The sequence below is a fragment of the Daktulosphaira vitifoliae genome, unplaced genomic scaffold (assembly GCF_025091365.1).
Source record: "Daktulosphaira vitifoliae isolate Bord-2020 unplaced genomic scaffold, ASM2509136v1 Scaffold_2, whole genome shotgun sequence".
NCBI classification, from domain to species: Eukaryota; Metazoa; Arthropoda; class Insecta; order Hemiptera; family Phylloxeridae; genus Daktulosphaira; species Daktulosphaira vitifoliae.
In genome coordinates this window covers 15137414-15152282 of record NW_026099573.1, presented here as the reverse complement: position 1 = coordinate 15152282, position 14869 = coordinate 15137414, and the positions used below count along the sequence as shown (strand labels likewise).

Below are 14869 nucleotides of genomic sequence, written 5' to 3'. Positions count from 1 at the left end.
TTTTTTTTTTTGTGTCTGTTACCACTTTTTCTCAGCTCTCACCGAACCGATTTCTTTCAATGATACGTCAAAAGATCACAAATTGTATCTAGTCGAAGACATTACCCTCAAAAATTGAAAAAATTTCCCTCGTTCCCCGTAAATGGGGGAAACCTCCAAAAAAATTACGAATTTAAAAATCGCTAATTTTGAAATTTTTTCAATTTTTTTTACTTAAAAGTGCCATAACTTTTTCAAAAATAAACATATCAATATAATTTTTTTTTTTATAGATTCATAATATCATTACCTTTCATTTGGTATATTTTTTTTGTAAATATAACCCATAACCTGCCCACAAGAAGGGATTTAAAATGACAACTTTTTCACAAAAAATTAACTTTTTCAACTTAACTTTTGAAAATGTTCCGGAAGGTCTGACACTTTTATATATATCTTAAATTGAAGCTAATGTAATATACTTTATTATAGTAAAAAAAAATTTCGGACTTTATTTTATCTTCACGGTGAAAATAGCTACCGAATGCTATTTTTGTGTGAAAATTTTCGATTTTGTATTTTACATTTTTAACTTTATTATGCTATAACTTTTTAAAAAATGTATGGATCATTACAATTTTTTTATGAAAAGTAGTTTTTATATAGAACTTTCATTCGACATACTGTTTTTTTAAATCGGACCATTTTCCTTAATACAGGGGGGATTCAAAACATAAAACTTAACTTTTGAAAATGTTCCGGAAGTCTGACACTTTTATATATATCTTAAATTAAAGCTAATGTAATATACTTTATTATAGTAAAAAAAAATTTCGGACTTTATTTTATCTTCACGGTGAAAATAGCTACCGAATGCTATTTTTGTGTGAAAATTTTCGATTTTGTATTTTACATTTTTAACTTTATTATGCTATAACTTTTTAAAAAATGTATGGATCATTACAATTTTTTTATGAAAAGTAGTTTTTATATAGAACTTTCATTCGACATACTGTTTTTTTAAATCGGACCATTTTCCTTAATACAGGGGGGATTCAAAACATAAAACTTAACTTTTGAAAATGTTCCGGAAGTCTGACACTTTTATATATATCTTAAATTAAAGCTAATGTAATTTACTTTATTATGCGAAAAAAAAATTTCGGACTTTATTTTATCTTCACGGTGAAAATGGCTACCGAATGCTATTATTGTGTGAAAATTCTCGATTTTATTTTTTACATTTTTAACTTTATAATGCTATGACATATTGAAAAGTGTATGGATCAACATTATTTTTTTATGAGAAATAATATTTTTTAATAATCCCTTTTTCATTCTACATACTTTATCTTAATTAGGATATTAATAATGAACTAGCCGATAATGTAGCTTTTGGAATAGTCCACCAATTTTTTAAAATTAAACAGTATCTAAAGATTTGCATCGAAGCGTTCTTTTTTGATAGTGATTTTAATCACTGTCAGATATCATTATACTTGATCCATCTATACCACGTCACCACTCTGCCGCGACCCCCCCGTGCTGGGTTTTTTTTTTCTTGAGTATAAAAAAAATTCTATAAATATATACTAAAAATTAAAGCCTTTGACGTTTATTGAAGTTTTTAAGTGGAATGAAATTAAAATTGTTTGTATATATTTTACATTATTTATATTATAAATAAACGGCCTTAAGAAATTAAGCTTTTAAATTAATTTATACTACACAGATGAAATATTAAGACCTTATTTATTTTTAATAAGTCTAGAAATTTATAGCTTTTTCTTATTAGTTATTAATCACATATCTTGTCAAGCAAAAATCCAATTTATTCGTCAAATATATTAAAGAGTATTTAAGAGAGGACATTAAATACAAAAAATGATTAATATAAAACAAAGAATACTATATAACTTTTGGTGATAGCCAATTAGGGGTGCAGTAATATAGGCTGTGTTTGAATTCCCCTATGAGATATTTTGAAGTGAGTTAATACATGAGCTTATAAGAGGAAGTATAGGTGTAGTGTCAATTGTGGATAAGATGAGAGAAAATAGACTTAGACGGTTTCATCATGTTATGAGGAGAGAAGAATCAGAAGCTGTAAGAACAGTTATAGAAATGAATGTTGAAGTAAGAAAAGGTAGAGGAAGACCAAAAATGAGATGGAGTTATGTTATTGAATGCGATATGAGGACAGCTGATGTATGCGAAGATGATGTGGGAGATCGTGTCAAGTGGAAGTTTAGGATAAAAGTTGGGATTAAGGCGAGAAAAAAGAAGAAGAAGACATAGTATGTATTAGTATATACATTGAAAAAATTATATGATTAATTTAACACAGAAAATTAGAAAAAAATTCTTCATTAATATAAGATATTTTAGTATAATTAAATATATTTTTATAGTATAGGGAAAATTTTTGTTTACATAAATTTGAATTAAAAATCATATAAAAATAATTTTCTGAATCATTTATGGGAGTATATTTCATATTATATAATTATTGTAAAGTAAAAACTGTCATAGTTGTCACCAATATAAATTGAATTTAGACAGTGATTAAAATGACTATTATATAACGCTTCAATGCAATTATTTATTATTAAGACTAGAAAAAAGTTTAAAATTTTAACTTTGGCCACCAATTACTTGAAGTAGCAAAGTTGTCAGGGTATTTTTTAATCTTAATGTACATTTTAAGAACATTAATTTGGTTTAGGATTAAAGAAACAGATATTCAAGAATATTATCAAAATTTGAATTAAAAATAAAATTTTGTACATGTATGTTGCTGTTTTAACAACAGTACTTGAACTTGTGAGTTTTTTATAAGTTTTTCTAAAATGCATTTAAAAAAAATAATTTTCTATAATATTATGATAAAAATTTCATTGAAATTTCTTATGTAATTTATATCACAATATGATATATAACTAACCAATTATTATGAGAGCATTACTAAAATAATATAAAATACTAGAGCATTTTGTTACACATAAAAATAAGTAAAAATATTCATTGTGAAAAAAAATATCACAATGAGAGTTTTAGGAAATTTACTCAACTGAACGTTTGAAAAACTCTAATTTAAGGAATATTGTGTTTTAATAGTAACGTTTTTATTTTTTTATACAAATGTTACCCATTATTATAAGAATTTACATTCTATTACATTATTTTGGCATATTTTTCTAATTTTTTAAAGAATATTAATTTGTATTTTAAATAAAATTAGAATTATATTTTTTAAGACCAAGTAAATTCTGACTTTAATAATAAAAACCACAGTAAAAATGTATACAAACCTCTATCTGGTAATACTTGTGATAATATATAATTATCTGGATCATCATCAATACAAAATTTTAACATAGCATTTCTAATAACTTGAGGTGTACGTTCATTATTACTAAGCATTATACTTTTATACAGCACAACTCCTGAATGTAATTAAAATAGATACATTTTAAAATAGAATAAAAATCTGTTCAAGTTATTTTTAAAAAAACTCTTTAATTTTAGATTTTATTTGCAAATTTATTATACTAAAAGCAAATAATTTAAAAATATATGCAACATCTTTATACAGGGTGTTCAGTAAGTCAGGAAACGGGTTTCTATTGTTCTCATTGTTTGTAACAATGAGAACAATAGAAACCCGTTTCCTGATTTACTGAACACCCTGTATATAATTGTATTTAGGATCTTTTTTTGTTTTTCTAGCAAGAGAAAAATAGAAAAAGACTTTAAATTCATCCTCACAACTACACAAGGTATTAAAAAAAACGAAACATTTGAAAAAATAATAACTAATTGATATAATTTAATCTGACATGAAAATAATAATGTAATTAGTTTAAATTGAATGCTACCAAATGTAGTATGCTTTTGATATTTTAACCAAAGCACGACAATGTAATACCTTACTAAAACCTAACTAATTGAATAATGTTATTTCAAAGATCTTTCAAATATTAATTTTTATTAAAATTAGTTTTTAAAACTTTAAGATCAAAAATTAAATATTAATACAATTCTACAAAATTTGAAAATTGATCATCTTTAGCATAATATTGCTCAATCACAGACAAAATGATAATCTTAATTAATAAAGAACATAAGACTTTTGAACATTTCAATGTCAACTGACATATTAATTATAATATTATATTTAATCACATAATTTAATAATATCAAAAATGATGTATATATACAAGTGGGTACCATTGGTGTTTAGATAGCACCACATCCAGGGTCTGGAGGCAGATAATGGTATCATTTAGTATTTTAAGGAAAAATTAAATTAAGTCGTGAGTCGGCTAAGACGTGTTTTTGTGTTCATTTTAATTCATATGTGTATTTTGATTGATGAAAGTTTATAAAATATGAGCCATACTAATATATATATATATATACATCAGACTAATGTAATATATTAAATTATATTAGTCTGATAAATCTTAGTAATAATTATTATAAAATTTACCATCAGTTGCTACATTTTCAGCATCAACTGTAATTCTAATTATATAAAAATCGGATGTTGTATTAAAAGTTGAATTATTAATACTATTTTTAACTGAATGAATTATATTGTTGCTTCCAGAAATTGACATATCAAATGAATGTAAAGAATAACTACTTGATGACGAAGATAAATCAAGCAAGGAATTCTATAAAAAGAATATAAAAGTAAAACTCTTTAATTTTTTTAAACTTTGAATTATTACCTGTTTGTCTAAAGAATTATTTGGCGAATGCAGACCATCATCTGACAACCCATAGAAACTTTTATTACTACAATTACTTGATATGGAATCATTTTTTTTAAAGTCATAACTAAACAAAATTAAAAAGAAAAGTGATTACTAAATATATTTATCAATTTATTTTTTTCAATTAAAGTAATGTTTTTTTATTGTAAAAAAATATATTTATATATATTTAATGCTATTTACATTATGTAAACTAAACATATTAATAGTATTTAAAATTTTAATATACTTCTGTTTTTTTAGAGTCCCCATTATAGAATTAGCACAAGATGATGGTAAATTATCAGGAGCTTCTATCTGACAAGATATTCTAAATGCTTCTCTATCATCCAAAACCAAAATTGAATAGAACCATTGATCAAACACAGTGTCTTCAGGAATATTATATGAATTTGCAGCACCTTGAAGTAACTTTATCTATTAATAAGAAATAAAACATATTATTCAAATTCTAAAATTAAAAATTAATTTTTTTTTTAATTTAACTTTTAAAACCATATAAAAATAACCTATAGTACAACTAAAAGCCATCCACAATTTTAATCATGGATTGTTTATTGAAATTCTATTAGTTCAACAATAATCTATAACTCATTTATTTCTAATAATAGTATTCATAATAAAAATCAAGTATTTTATGCTACTTATGTCTCTATGTAAGTAGGAAAAGTTTTTTTTTCCCAGTAAAGTTTTATCTTCAAGACTTATAGAGATTCTCAAATAACCAATTTACTTACTAATCTCTAGTACTGATTTTATTTTAAAATTTTTATTTAAAGATGATACAGTACTACTTAACAAGCCCGAAATACCTGTCAATAGTATTCCAAGGAATCTACTTAGAATAGTTAGCTCTGGTACCTTGAATACTGAGGGTCTCTAATTTGTTTATATCCCACTGGAGAAACATACTAGAGTCAAGCTAATTAAAATGTGACGTAATTGAGTAACAGCAAATAACAATGTATATTGATAACAAATGTAATACAAAATAATCATTTAATGATAAGACTCATTATCTCAGAAAATTTTGAATATTTTAAATTTTAGTAAAGAAAAATATTTTTCTATCATAATATTAAACTAAAAATAGGAATTTCCAATGAGGAAAATTAAAGTTTAAAATTGTAGAATTTTTGCAAAAATTTAATATTTCAATAGTTTCTAAGAAATGAGTGTCTTATCCGTAATAGATCACCCTAAATAGTAATACATGACCTATATTTACATAGATGTTGCGAGTAGTTAAAAAGGAAGCCGATAACATGCTTAATAATCATCTTAAAACAATTAATAATAAAAAAATTAACAAATATGATAATAAATGATAACTATTTTGTTGACTAGATGTTATGCACATAGATGATACATGTTGACTGATCATCGTGCTACATTTTCTCCTTAAACTTATTATAATTATATATTTGTTTACACAGTCAGCAAGTCCCTGTATATGTAAATAATATAATTATATGTGCTGATATTTTTACTAGGCAAAACATGATGCAAACACAAATTTTGATTATATTAAAGACTAAAGTGGTAAGTAATAAGTTCCTAAAATATAGTTTATATCTCAAACAAATGTTAATTTTTAATATTGTACTTTCTTACCATCTACTGTAAAATAAAATCTACAAGCACCCTAAAATTACAGCTTACTTTATACTGGTAATACCATTTCTTTAAAAAAAATAATTTTAACCGATAATAGCTTCTTTTTTTGCAAGATCTTTTTGATTTTGCATTTATATGAATTAATAAAAATGTAATTAAATACGTATATCAATTATATTGTGATATATATTATAATTACTTGAGCTAATACTTCAAACTCTTTTCTTTTTTTATCAAAATTAATAAGACCATCAGGTAAAACATCTGGAGTTGCCGCATCAATCATAGTCAAATCAGTTAAAAATGTTCCCAAGTAAGGAATTGTGCCAATGTTTAATTTCTAATTAAAAAATAAAGTTTCTAATTATATTTTTTCAAAAACATATAATTAAAAAAAAAATCTACAGTTATTTGTTGTTTTTTAATTATTTTTTGCAAATGTCTATCATTGTTGTTAAAAGTATCAGCAAATTTTGCAGTGCCTTCACGTATCAATAATTTTCGTTGAGCCCACTGATTATTTTCTTCACTAAATATTCGTGCTAATTCTTGAAAAAGTTCCACCTATAATACAATTTTTAATCTTAAATCAAAAATTAATTTTGTTAATTCATTGAGTTGTTTTTATAAATATTTCCCATATTTGTAATAGAAAAATAAGTAAATAGTAATAGTATGTTTTCAAAATAAAATAACATAAAATTTTAGGTTAAAATGTTATATTATAAAATATATAAAACACATTTAGAATACATTCCCCATTTACAGGGAACGAGGGAAATTTTTAAATTTTTTGAGGGTAAAGTCTTTGACTAGATACGATTTATGATCTTTTGACGTATCGTTGAAAAAAATCAGTCCAGTGAGAGCTGAGAAAATGTGGTAACAGACACAAAAAAAAAACACATTATAGTAAAATTAATACCTTCTCATCTTTGTATTGAAGCTAAAAGTTTATTGCGGTCTTTTGGAGACTACATAAATTTCTAACTACAAAAAGGGGATAAGTTTTATTTTTTTTTAACGGTCGGCATTACTGTGGGCTACCCTGAGAACTGCCGTTAAACATTACTTTAGGACAGCCCACGCCGTCTATATAATTGACGCCACCACATTATGAATTAGCCCGAAATTAATCAAGAGTTGATTCGCAACGTGGTATGACACCTCCTGTTAACCGGATCCCAGAGTGGGAACCGTTAGGGAGGGTTGGCAAAATAATTCACAAACAAAAACAAGAACATGAGGCACCGGCCTAAACCAGTGCCTCAGATCCTCCTGTGCGGCGTGACAGCCTCTATTTCAAGCGTTCTGCTTCCTCCTTCTTTTTCAAGACGAATTCAGCGAACACCTGGACAAGCAACCACGCTTTCCGGTTAACCAACTTCAGGTCCACCATGGACCCGACTCAGAACGTGGATCCTAGTTGGGACTCCAAAGAGTCCCGCTCCTGAGCCCACGCCTCGCACTGGAAGAAGGTGTGCAGAGCACTATCAGCCTCTCCCGGGCGATCCAAACAGTGGTCGCATGTCGGCACGGCTTCTTTACGAATATGGTGCAAGTACTCATTAAAGCAGCCGTGGCCGTGCGGTGGTAGCGGAACGTGGAACACCGCGTCGTACGCGATGTTCCACAGCAGAGGCCCGAGAACTGACCCTTGAGGGACGCCGTCCGTAACGAGTTTGATTTTCGGTCATGCGGCGCTCTCGTAGAAGATGACCCGATCGCTAAAGTAAGACCGGATCATCTGTCCGAGGTAAGGGGGCACCCGAAACGCGTCCAGCGCTCCGAGAGTATGTGTGACCATTGCATGGAGTTAAAAGCGTTTTGGATGTCGAGGCTCACCGTTACCCTGAAGCCCTGCTCAGTTTTGGCCCTGAAGCCCATGGGGATAAGTCTATTCTAATCAAATTTTTTTTTATCACTTTATATTAAATAGTAATAGATAGTTTAGTCAAAAAAGTATTTTAATTTGACAGTCCAAATGTCAAAAATAAGATTTTAATATCACATTCTACTGTAGAAATAGGAAATACCGTATTACTGAATATTTCCCCTTTAGACGGTTAATTGATATTAGGGTATGTAATAGGAATTATTAGCTTAATTTTATTAAGTTTAAAGATCACAAAACTGTTATACTTGGTATAAAATTTTAATTTTTTATATTTTCTACTTTTATATTAACATAAAAATCACAATAGGATGTTTCTTATAAAAAGTTAATATGTCCATGAATAAAATTTATTAATTAAGATGTTTCAACATTTTTTCTTCTCAATTAAATGAAAAATGTTTAAGTCACAAATTTTGAAACATTTATTATATTTTAAAATATAATATTCAGTTTTTAGTATTTCATGAATAATCAGTTGTCCCTTTTCTACAGTAAGAAATTCATATGGGTATTGACTTAATGAACTAATATAAAATGTATACACAATTCAAACTTACTTTATCGCGAGGTACTGATTGCCAAGTCTTTTGAAGTCTAAACACAGAGTTAGATTGTAATCCAGAAATTATTGCTTTTAGTGAAGAGAAATTCTTTAGAACCCTTAATTCCTGCAATTTTTTGGGTAAAGGATTAAAAAAAAAAATTACTCAAGTAAAATTATAGCAATCTAAAAATAGAAATCTAATAAAACTATGAGAACATTAAATTTTAACTAAAAAATAATTAGTTTTATATCGCTTTATTTCACAAACTTAACATACTACAGAGGATAGTGGCACTCTTTCACATGCTAGGGACACAAAGATGGTTCGATATTCCAATAATGAACGGGACAGGTATTATGGCCGGCTTGCATCAGAGATCAAACACCACTAATAAGAAAATCACAAGAAAAATCTCATTAACACCCTAGAGATCAAACCCATACAGTTCTATCCACTAGACCAGACCAACCCCCAAGAACATTAAATTCCAACTTTCAAAAAATATTTAAAATAATTGACTAGCCTTAACAAACTTTTCAGAATAAATTCAAAATATTACTTTAGTTATGTTTCATATATCAATCAGTAAATTATGGACTTTCCCAACTCAGATTAAATTTAATCAAATTAAGACATTATTATATAATATGACTTTGTTAGGACTATAAGAACATACCTTGATGTGTTAAAATAATAGTTTAATTTGTAAATATTGTTTAAAATAAAATCTGTATTCAACTAAAAAATACAACAATATATAGAAATACAGTAATTACTTGTGCAATGTCAATCCAAGTTTCAATTACATGTGCTCTGTCAGAGTATAAAGCCAATAAAACAGTACTTATAACCCTAAGTGAAACCGCATTAAATTGATCAATTGTAGCCAAAACTGTTGGTGCAGATCCCGCTCTTTTATTTTTAGACCACACAGCACCCAAACATTGATGTGCAACCATTTTTTTCAACACATCCTAGTTCATTGAAAATAATTCAATTCATCAATGCATCACTTAAATTTATAATTTATAAATTTATTTATTTATATAATTTTTTTAAATTTAAATATTTCAAACATAAACTATTGGTTAATAACCTTATCCATTCGAGTCAATTGTTCAGCAAAATGTTTCTCAGCGACATCAGGAAAATTGTAAAGAAGTTGTCGTGATTCCCCAATAACCAAATCATAATCATTACTTAAGAACATAGATGTTTCTTCTATAAAAGTATATATCAAAAAAAATTATTAATATATACAGGGTGATTCACTTATCATGAATCACCAACTTAATTGATCGAAGAATAAAAATAATATTAATATTTTTATTTGATTCTTTTATTTCAATGTGTCTCAATTCAATTTCAATTTTTCAATCATAAAGTTTTTTTATGTTCATCCCTTATACCATATAAGGAAGTCAACTTTCATTTTTCAAAAGGCAAAATTCCTAATTAACTAGCTTATTTAATAAATAATGATCTAATTAAGAAAATGACTGGTTGATAATAACTTTTAGACCAGTATTTATTACTAGTCATTAACAATTTAAAATAATGACTAAAGGTAAAGATTAGGCGCTGCTATTTTCATAACTAAACATTTCCTGATCATACTCTATACACAATTACCTAGATATAAATATGTCAATAACTTCCAAAATACTGATCCAAAAGTTGTTATTAAACAATCATTTTCTTATTTAGATCATTACCTAATAAATAAGCTAGTAAATTAGGGGTCTTTTTACTTGAGAAATTAATGTTTACACCCTTATAAGATATAAGGGATAAACATAAAAAAACTTTGTGATTGAAAAATTGAGAGAAATATTGAACTTAAAAAATTATTAATAATATTTTTATTTTTCAATTAATTAAGTGGTCCGTGATAAGTGAATCACCAATATACATAAATATATATATATATATATATATATGATTTTTTTAATTATAACCCACTCAATTACTTACAGAATAAAAATAATTAAACATTATTTTTTTTTTATTATTATTATTACCTTTAGTCACATATTATTCTTAAATTATTAGCTATATAATACTTTTTAAGTTCATACCTTAGGCCTTATAAGGATGTCAACTTAGTTTTTTCAAATGGAAACATATTATGAATTTAATAAAATTCAAATGCATTTGAATTTTTAACATAACTTTATTAGTTTATTTAAGTATAAAATTTTTAAGATATAAAACTGTATATAGGTGGTCCATAATGTTTTGACAAATCTAATAATTTTTGATCAATTAAATATTTTGTTACTATATTTTTTTAATAATTTATGCATTGTTAGGCTACCATAAAATCATATTTTTACTATTTGATTTTTAATATAAATATTAAAAATATGATTTTATGGTAATCTAAGGATGTATAAATTATTTATTAAATAGTACTGCAAAATACTTAGTAGATTAAAAGTTATTAGATTTGTCCAAACATTGTGGACCACCCTATATATATTAGTTAGTAAATGTAAGGAAATTTATAATTTATACACACCAAGTTGCTTGCATTCTTTAAGATATCTATCTAATCTATAAGTTGCTTTAATATGCAGTTCAGTTTTTGGTAAATATAAGAATGTAAATGAACGTAAGCATCGCAAACAAGTATGTAAAGGAGGATCCCGAAAATCCTCTGGATATGAATCTAACCATACATGCAATGCTGATACTACTGTCCTAAAAATGAATTCAAAAAATATATACCAGTATATTACTATATCATCTAAGTAAAACTTTCAATTTATTCATGTTAGAAATTAAAATATAAATGAATTATGTTAATTAAAATTACATTACTTACTTTTTATGAGGATCAATCATAGATTCAGATAAATTTTCTTTATTATTTATCAAGCATTCATACCTAAACATATGTATTTATATCTTTTTAAAAGATAAAAAATAGCTATAATATAAAACTAATTATTATAAGTTATTATTACACTTATTAATATACTCGACAAAATTTAGTATTTTTACAATTCTTAAATTGAAAATAAATAAATTTTCGACAATTAATAAAACTCTACAATATATAAAGCCTAAACATGACTGTACTTTAAGTTAATTTTATATCTAATATTTTTTCAATACTGCTTATTTTTAATTTTTTTACCTACTAACTTTTTAAAACTAATTTTAAAATACCTATTATTTGAAATAATCCCTTCGATTAGCAATTATAACTTAATTTGCAATATTTAATACTTTCATTTAAACACTTGTAAAAAAATAAATAAATAGGTTTAATAAAAAAAAAGAATGTTTATCAAATTTAAATATAAGTAATGAAATGTTAAAAAAAATTATTATTGTAGATAATTTAATAAATAACCTTTCAATTAATAAGGATAAAACATGATGAGGCGATGAAAAGGTTCTATAAGTGGCTAGAAATATATTCATAAAAGTTGATTCTAATTCGCCATCATCTGATGCTAAACTATTAACAAGTTTTTCAATTGTTCCTGCTTTAATAAATTTTACTCTCACAGTTTCCCATTCTAAATGAGACCGTTCATCATCTGACTCCTAAAAAAAGAATAGTTAACTATTAAATAAAACAAGTAGCAATTAAAAATATATATCTTTTCATTTAATATCTTATTGTAGTTTACCAATAGCAATGTTTTTGTAGGATTTTGATAACGAACTTTTTTTAAGTAAATTGTATACACAGCACCTTCTTCTCTTTCTTCACCCCATAATTTCCATGTTGGCTATAATAATAACACCCCTATATATTTATTTAGCCATTTTATATTTTTTTATTCACCAATTATAAATACAGCATTAATAGATTGTAGAGTAAGTAAACTAGAAGAAAAATATTTTTTGTCTGGTAAAAAAATATAAATAAATTATAAAATTAAAAATTTGTTAAGTTTCATATGGTAAATACATAACAGATATGTTTAATATCTGTCATTCATATAGTAATTACAACTTTTTAAGAGAAAAGTTTTGAAGTTAATATAGTGTAAATCTGTGATAGTTTTATTATTATTTATTTATTATAATAAAATTAAATATAGTCAAATAGCATATTTTAAAATTTTCAAACTTAAAGAAAAATGAACAATAAAACAAAGGTTACAAATTTGATTACCACAAATTATCAAGTATTTTACCTAAAATTTAAACATTAAACTATTTATTATATTTAATAGGTTATATAGTGATATGAATAATCAATTTTTTATCAAACTTTTTATGAACACTCTAAAGGTAAAACTTTTAATTTTCAAAAAATATCTGTTCTGTCTCTCTCTTTTATTCCTTAAAACTGTATCAACTTAAACTTTTTAAATGAAAAAATATATAGTTAACCTGCTTACAATTAAGAATATTGTTATTAAGTCTTCAATAAAGATTAGAGGCGAAACGCAGGTCTATTTATTTTTATTTAATTGTATTATAGGGGCGTGGTGCGGCGCGGTGGTCACACTAGTTGTTGACAAAACTCTAGTGTTAAGCTGCGTCTACCGCCGTAGGTGAACGGATGGGTGAACATGCGTGCGCTTCTACGGTGGCGAAAAAGCACCATGTTCCCAGTGCAGAAGGCAACAGGAAACCACTGCACTTAAATTTCCCCAGGACATACCAATCCAATTGGTATTAACCAACCAAATGGTTGTAAAAAAAAAAAAAAAATTGTATTTTATGAACAACTCCTCCCATTTTGATATAAAAATGCTAACATCTTTAAAAATATTGGTTCAAAATTTTTATGTACCCTTTATTTTTTTTCCTAAAGGCTAAGCTTTGTCATAGTCAACCAAATATAGTTGAACGGTGCTTCTTCTGAAAAAAAGTTTTACGTACAGTGGTTTCCCATTGTTTTCTGTACTAGAGACAATGTGTTATATGCCACTGTAAACACACCTGTATGGTCATCTATCCATGTGCCTACAGTAGTAGATGAGGCCAAACACTAGAGTTTATCAGCAGCTAGTATGTCTATTGCGCAATAACACGGCCTTTCTTATTTGTAGGCTAGTTGAATATAGATATATTTAATTAAAAACTTGAGTTAAAACAATTTTAAGGCAAAGGACAAAATTTATTTGTTTTAATTATAGAATTTAGGATTCTATTAACATTTGAAAACCCACACTTCTATAGGAAAACCGAATTAAGACAATTCGCTGAGGTGCACACAATAGACCAACAGGTCTTAGTGCATAGGCATTATGTTCACCTCGATAATAACTAAAACTAAAAAAAAAACTAACATTTGAAAACAAAAATTTATAATATGTTTTATAATTTCCCCTGTACATAAATTAAAAATTATACTAAAAATCTAAGGACCTAATTTAATTCATTTTACTTGTAGCTAAGAGGATAAGAGTTGAAATAGAGTTAAAATTAAGGATCAAACCCCTAACTTATCTTTTCCTAACTAATGATTTTTTTTTTTTAAAGAAGAAAATAAAGAGAAATAAAATATATCAAATAAAATTTTCAAAATGTAATAATGTTCTTCTCTCTAACATAAAAATTATCAATCTTTTTAACAATAACTCCACTATATCTTCTTTTTAATATATGATTTGAAGTTTAAAATAAATAAATTTAAATCCATTATAAAATTGGAGCTTTTAACATGCCAAATCATCAATGACCCATATGAATAAATTATGAATGGCCTACTTGGAAATCAGTCAATAATTTTATTTAAAATGTCCCAAATATTTACTTAACATATAAATGATTTTATATATATATAAATACAAATAAAGGTGTATTAATGAAATAAACATAAAGATGATCCATTAAATACTCACGGAGCTTTCGGCATCAACATTCATACTTGTTCACCTACATCATAATTGAGGATTACCCAAATTAATGTAAGAGTTACTATTTATTTGAGTAATAAGGACAAAATAGGATAACATAATAATCCAAAAATCGAAACAACTACAGATCTGGCCTTAATTGTTATTGAAGTTAAACCATTTTACAGTTGCACAGCTCTCAAACAACCGTGCTGCTGTTTTTTGTTAACTGTTATCAGT

At 26.0% G+C, this 14869-nt stretch overlaps 1 protein-coding gene across 3 annotated transcripts in view; it reads right to left on the bottom strand.

Annotated features, from left to right (window-relative positions):
- LOC126899755 (ral guanine nucleotide dissociation stimulator) overlaps positions 1–14869 on the bottom strand; it is a 15608-nt gene extending 739 nt beyond the window's left edge. Inside the window, exons 1-14 of one of the 3 annotated variants that reach the window (XM_050674925.1) lie at positions 14636–14868; positions 12464–12582; positions 12181–12377; positions 11647–11709; positions 11341–11522; positions 9916–10040; positions 9596–9793; positions 8832–8942; positions 6783–6941; positions 6577–6717; positions 4990–5177; positions 4716–4824; positions 4472–4658; positions 3291–3425 (exon numbers count right to left, since the gene is read on the bottom strand). In XM_050674925.1, coding sequence (XP_050530882.1) covers positions 3291–3425; positions 4472–4658; positions 4716–4824; positions 4990–5177; positions 6577–6717; positions 6783–6941; positions 8832–8942; positions 9596–9793; positions 9916–10040; positions 11341–11522; positions 11647–11709; positions 12181–12251 — 1669 coding nt within the window. In that variant the 5' untranslated portion in view covers positions 12252–12377; positions 12464–12582; positions 14636–14868. Of the gene's footprint in view, positions 1–3290; positions 3426–4471; positions 4659–4715; positions 4825–4989; positions 5178–6576; positions 6718–6782; positions 6942–8831; positions 8943–9595; positions 9794–9915; positions 10041–11340; positions 11523–11646; positions 11710–12180; positions 12378–12463; positions 12583–14635 lie in introns of all 3 variants that reach the window. The other 2 variants (XM_050674923.1, XM_050674924.1) reach the window with 2 other exon arrangements.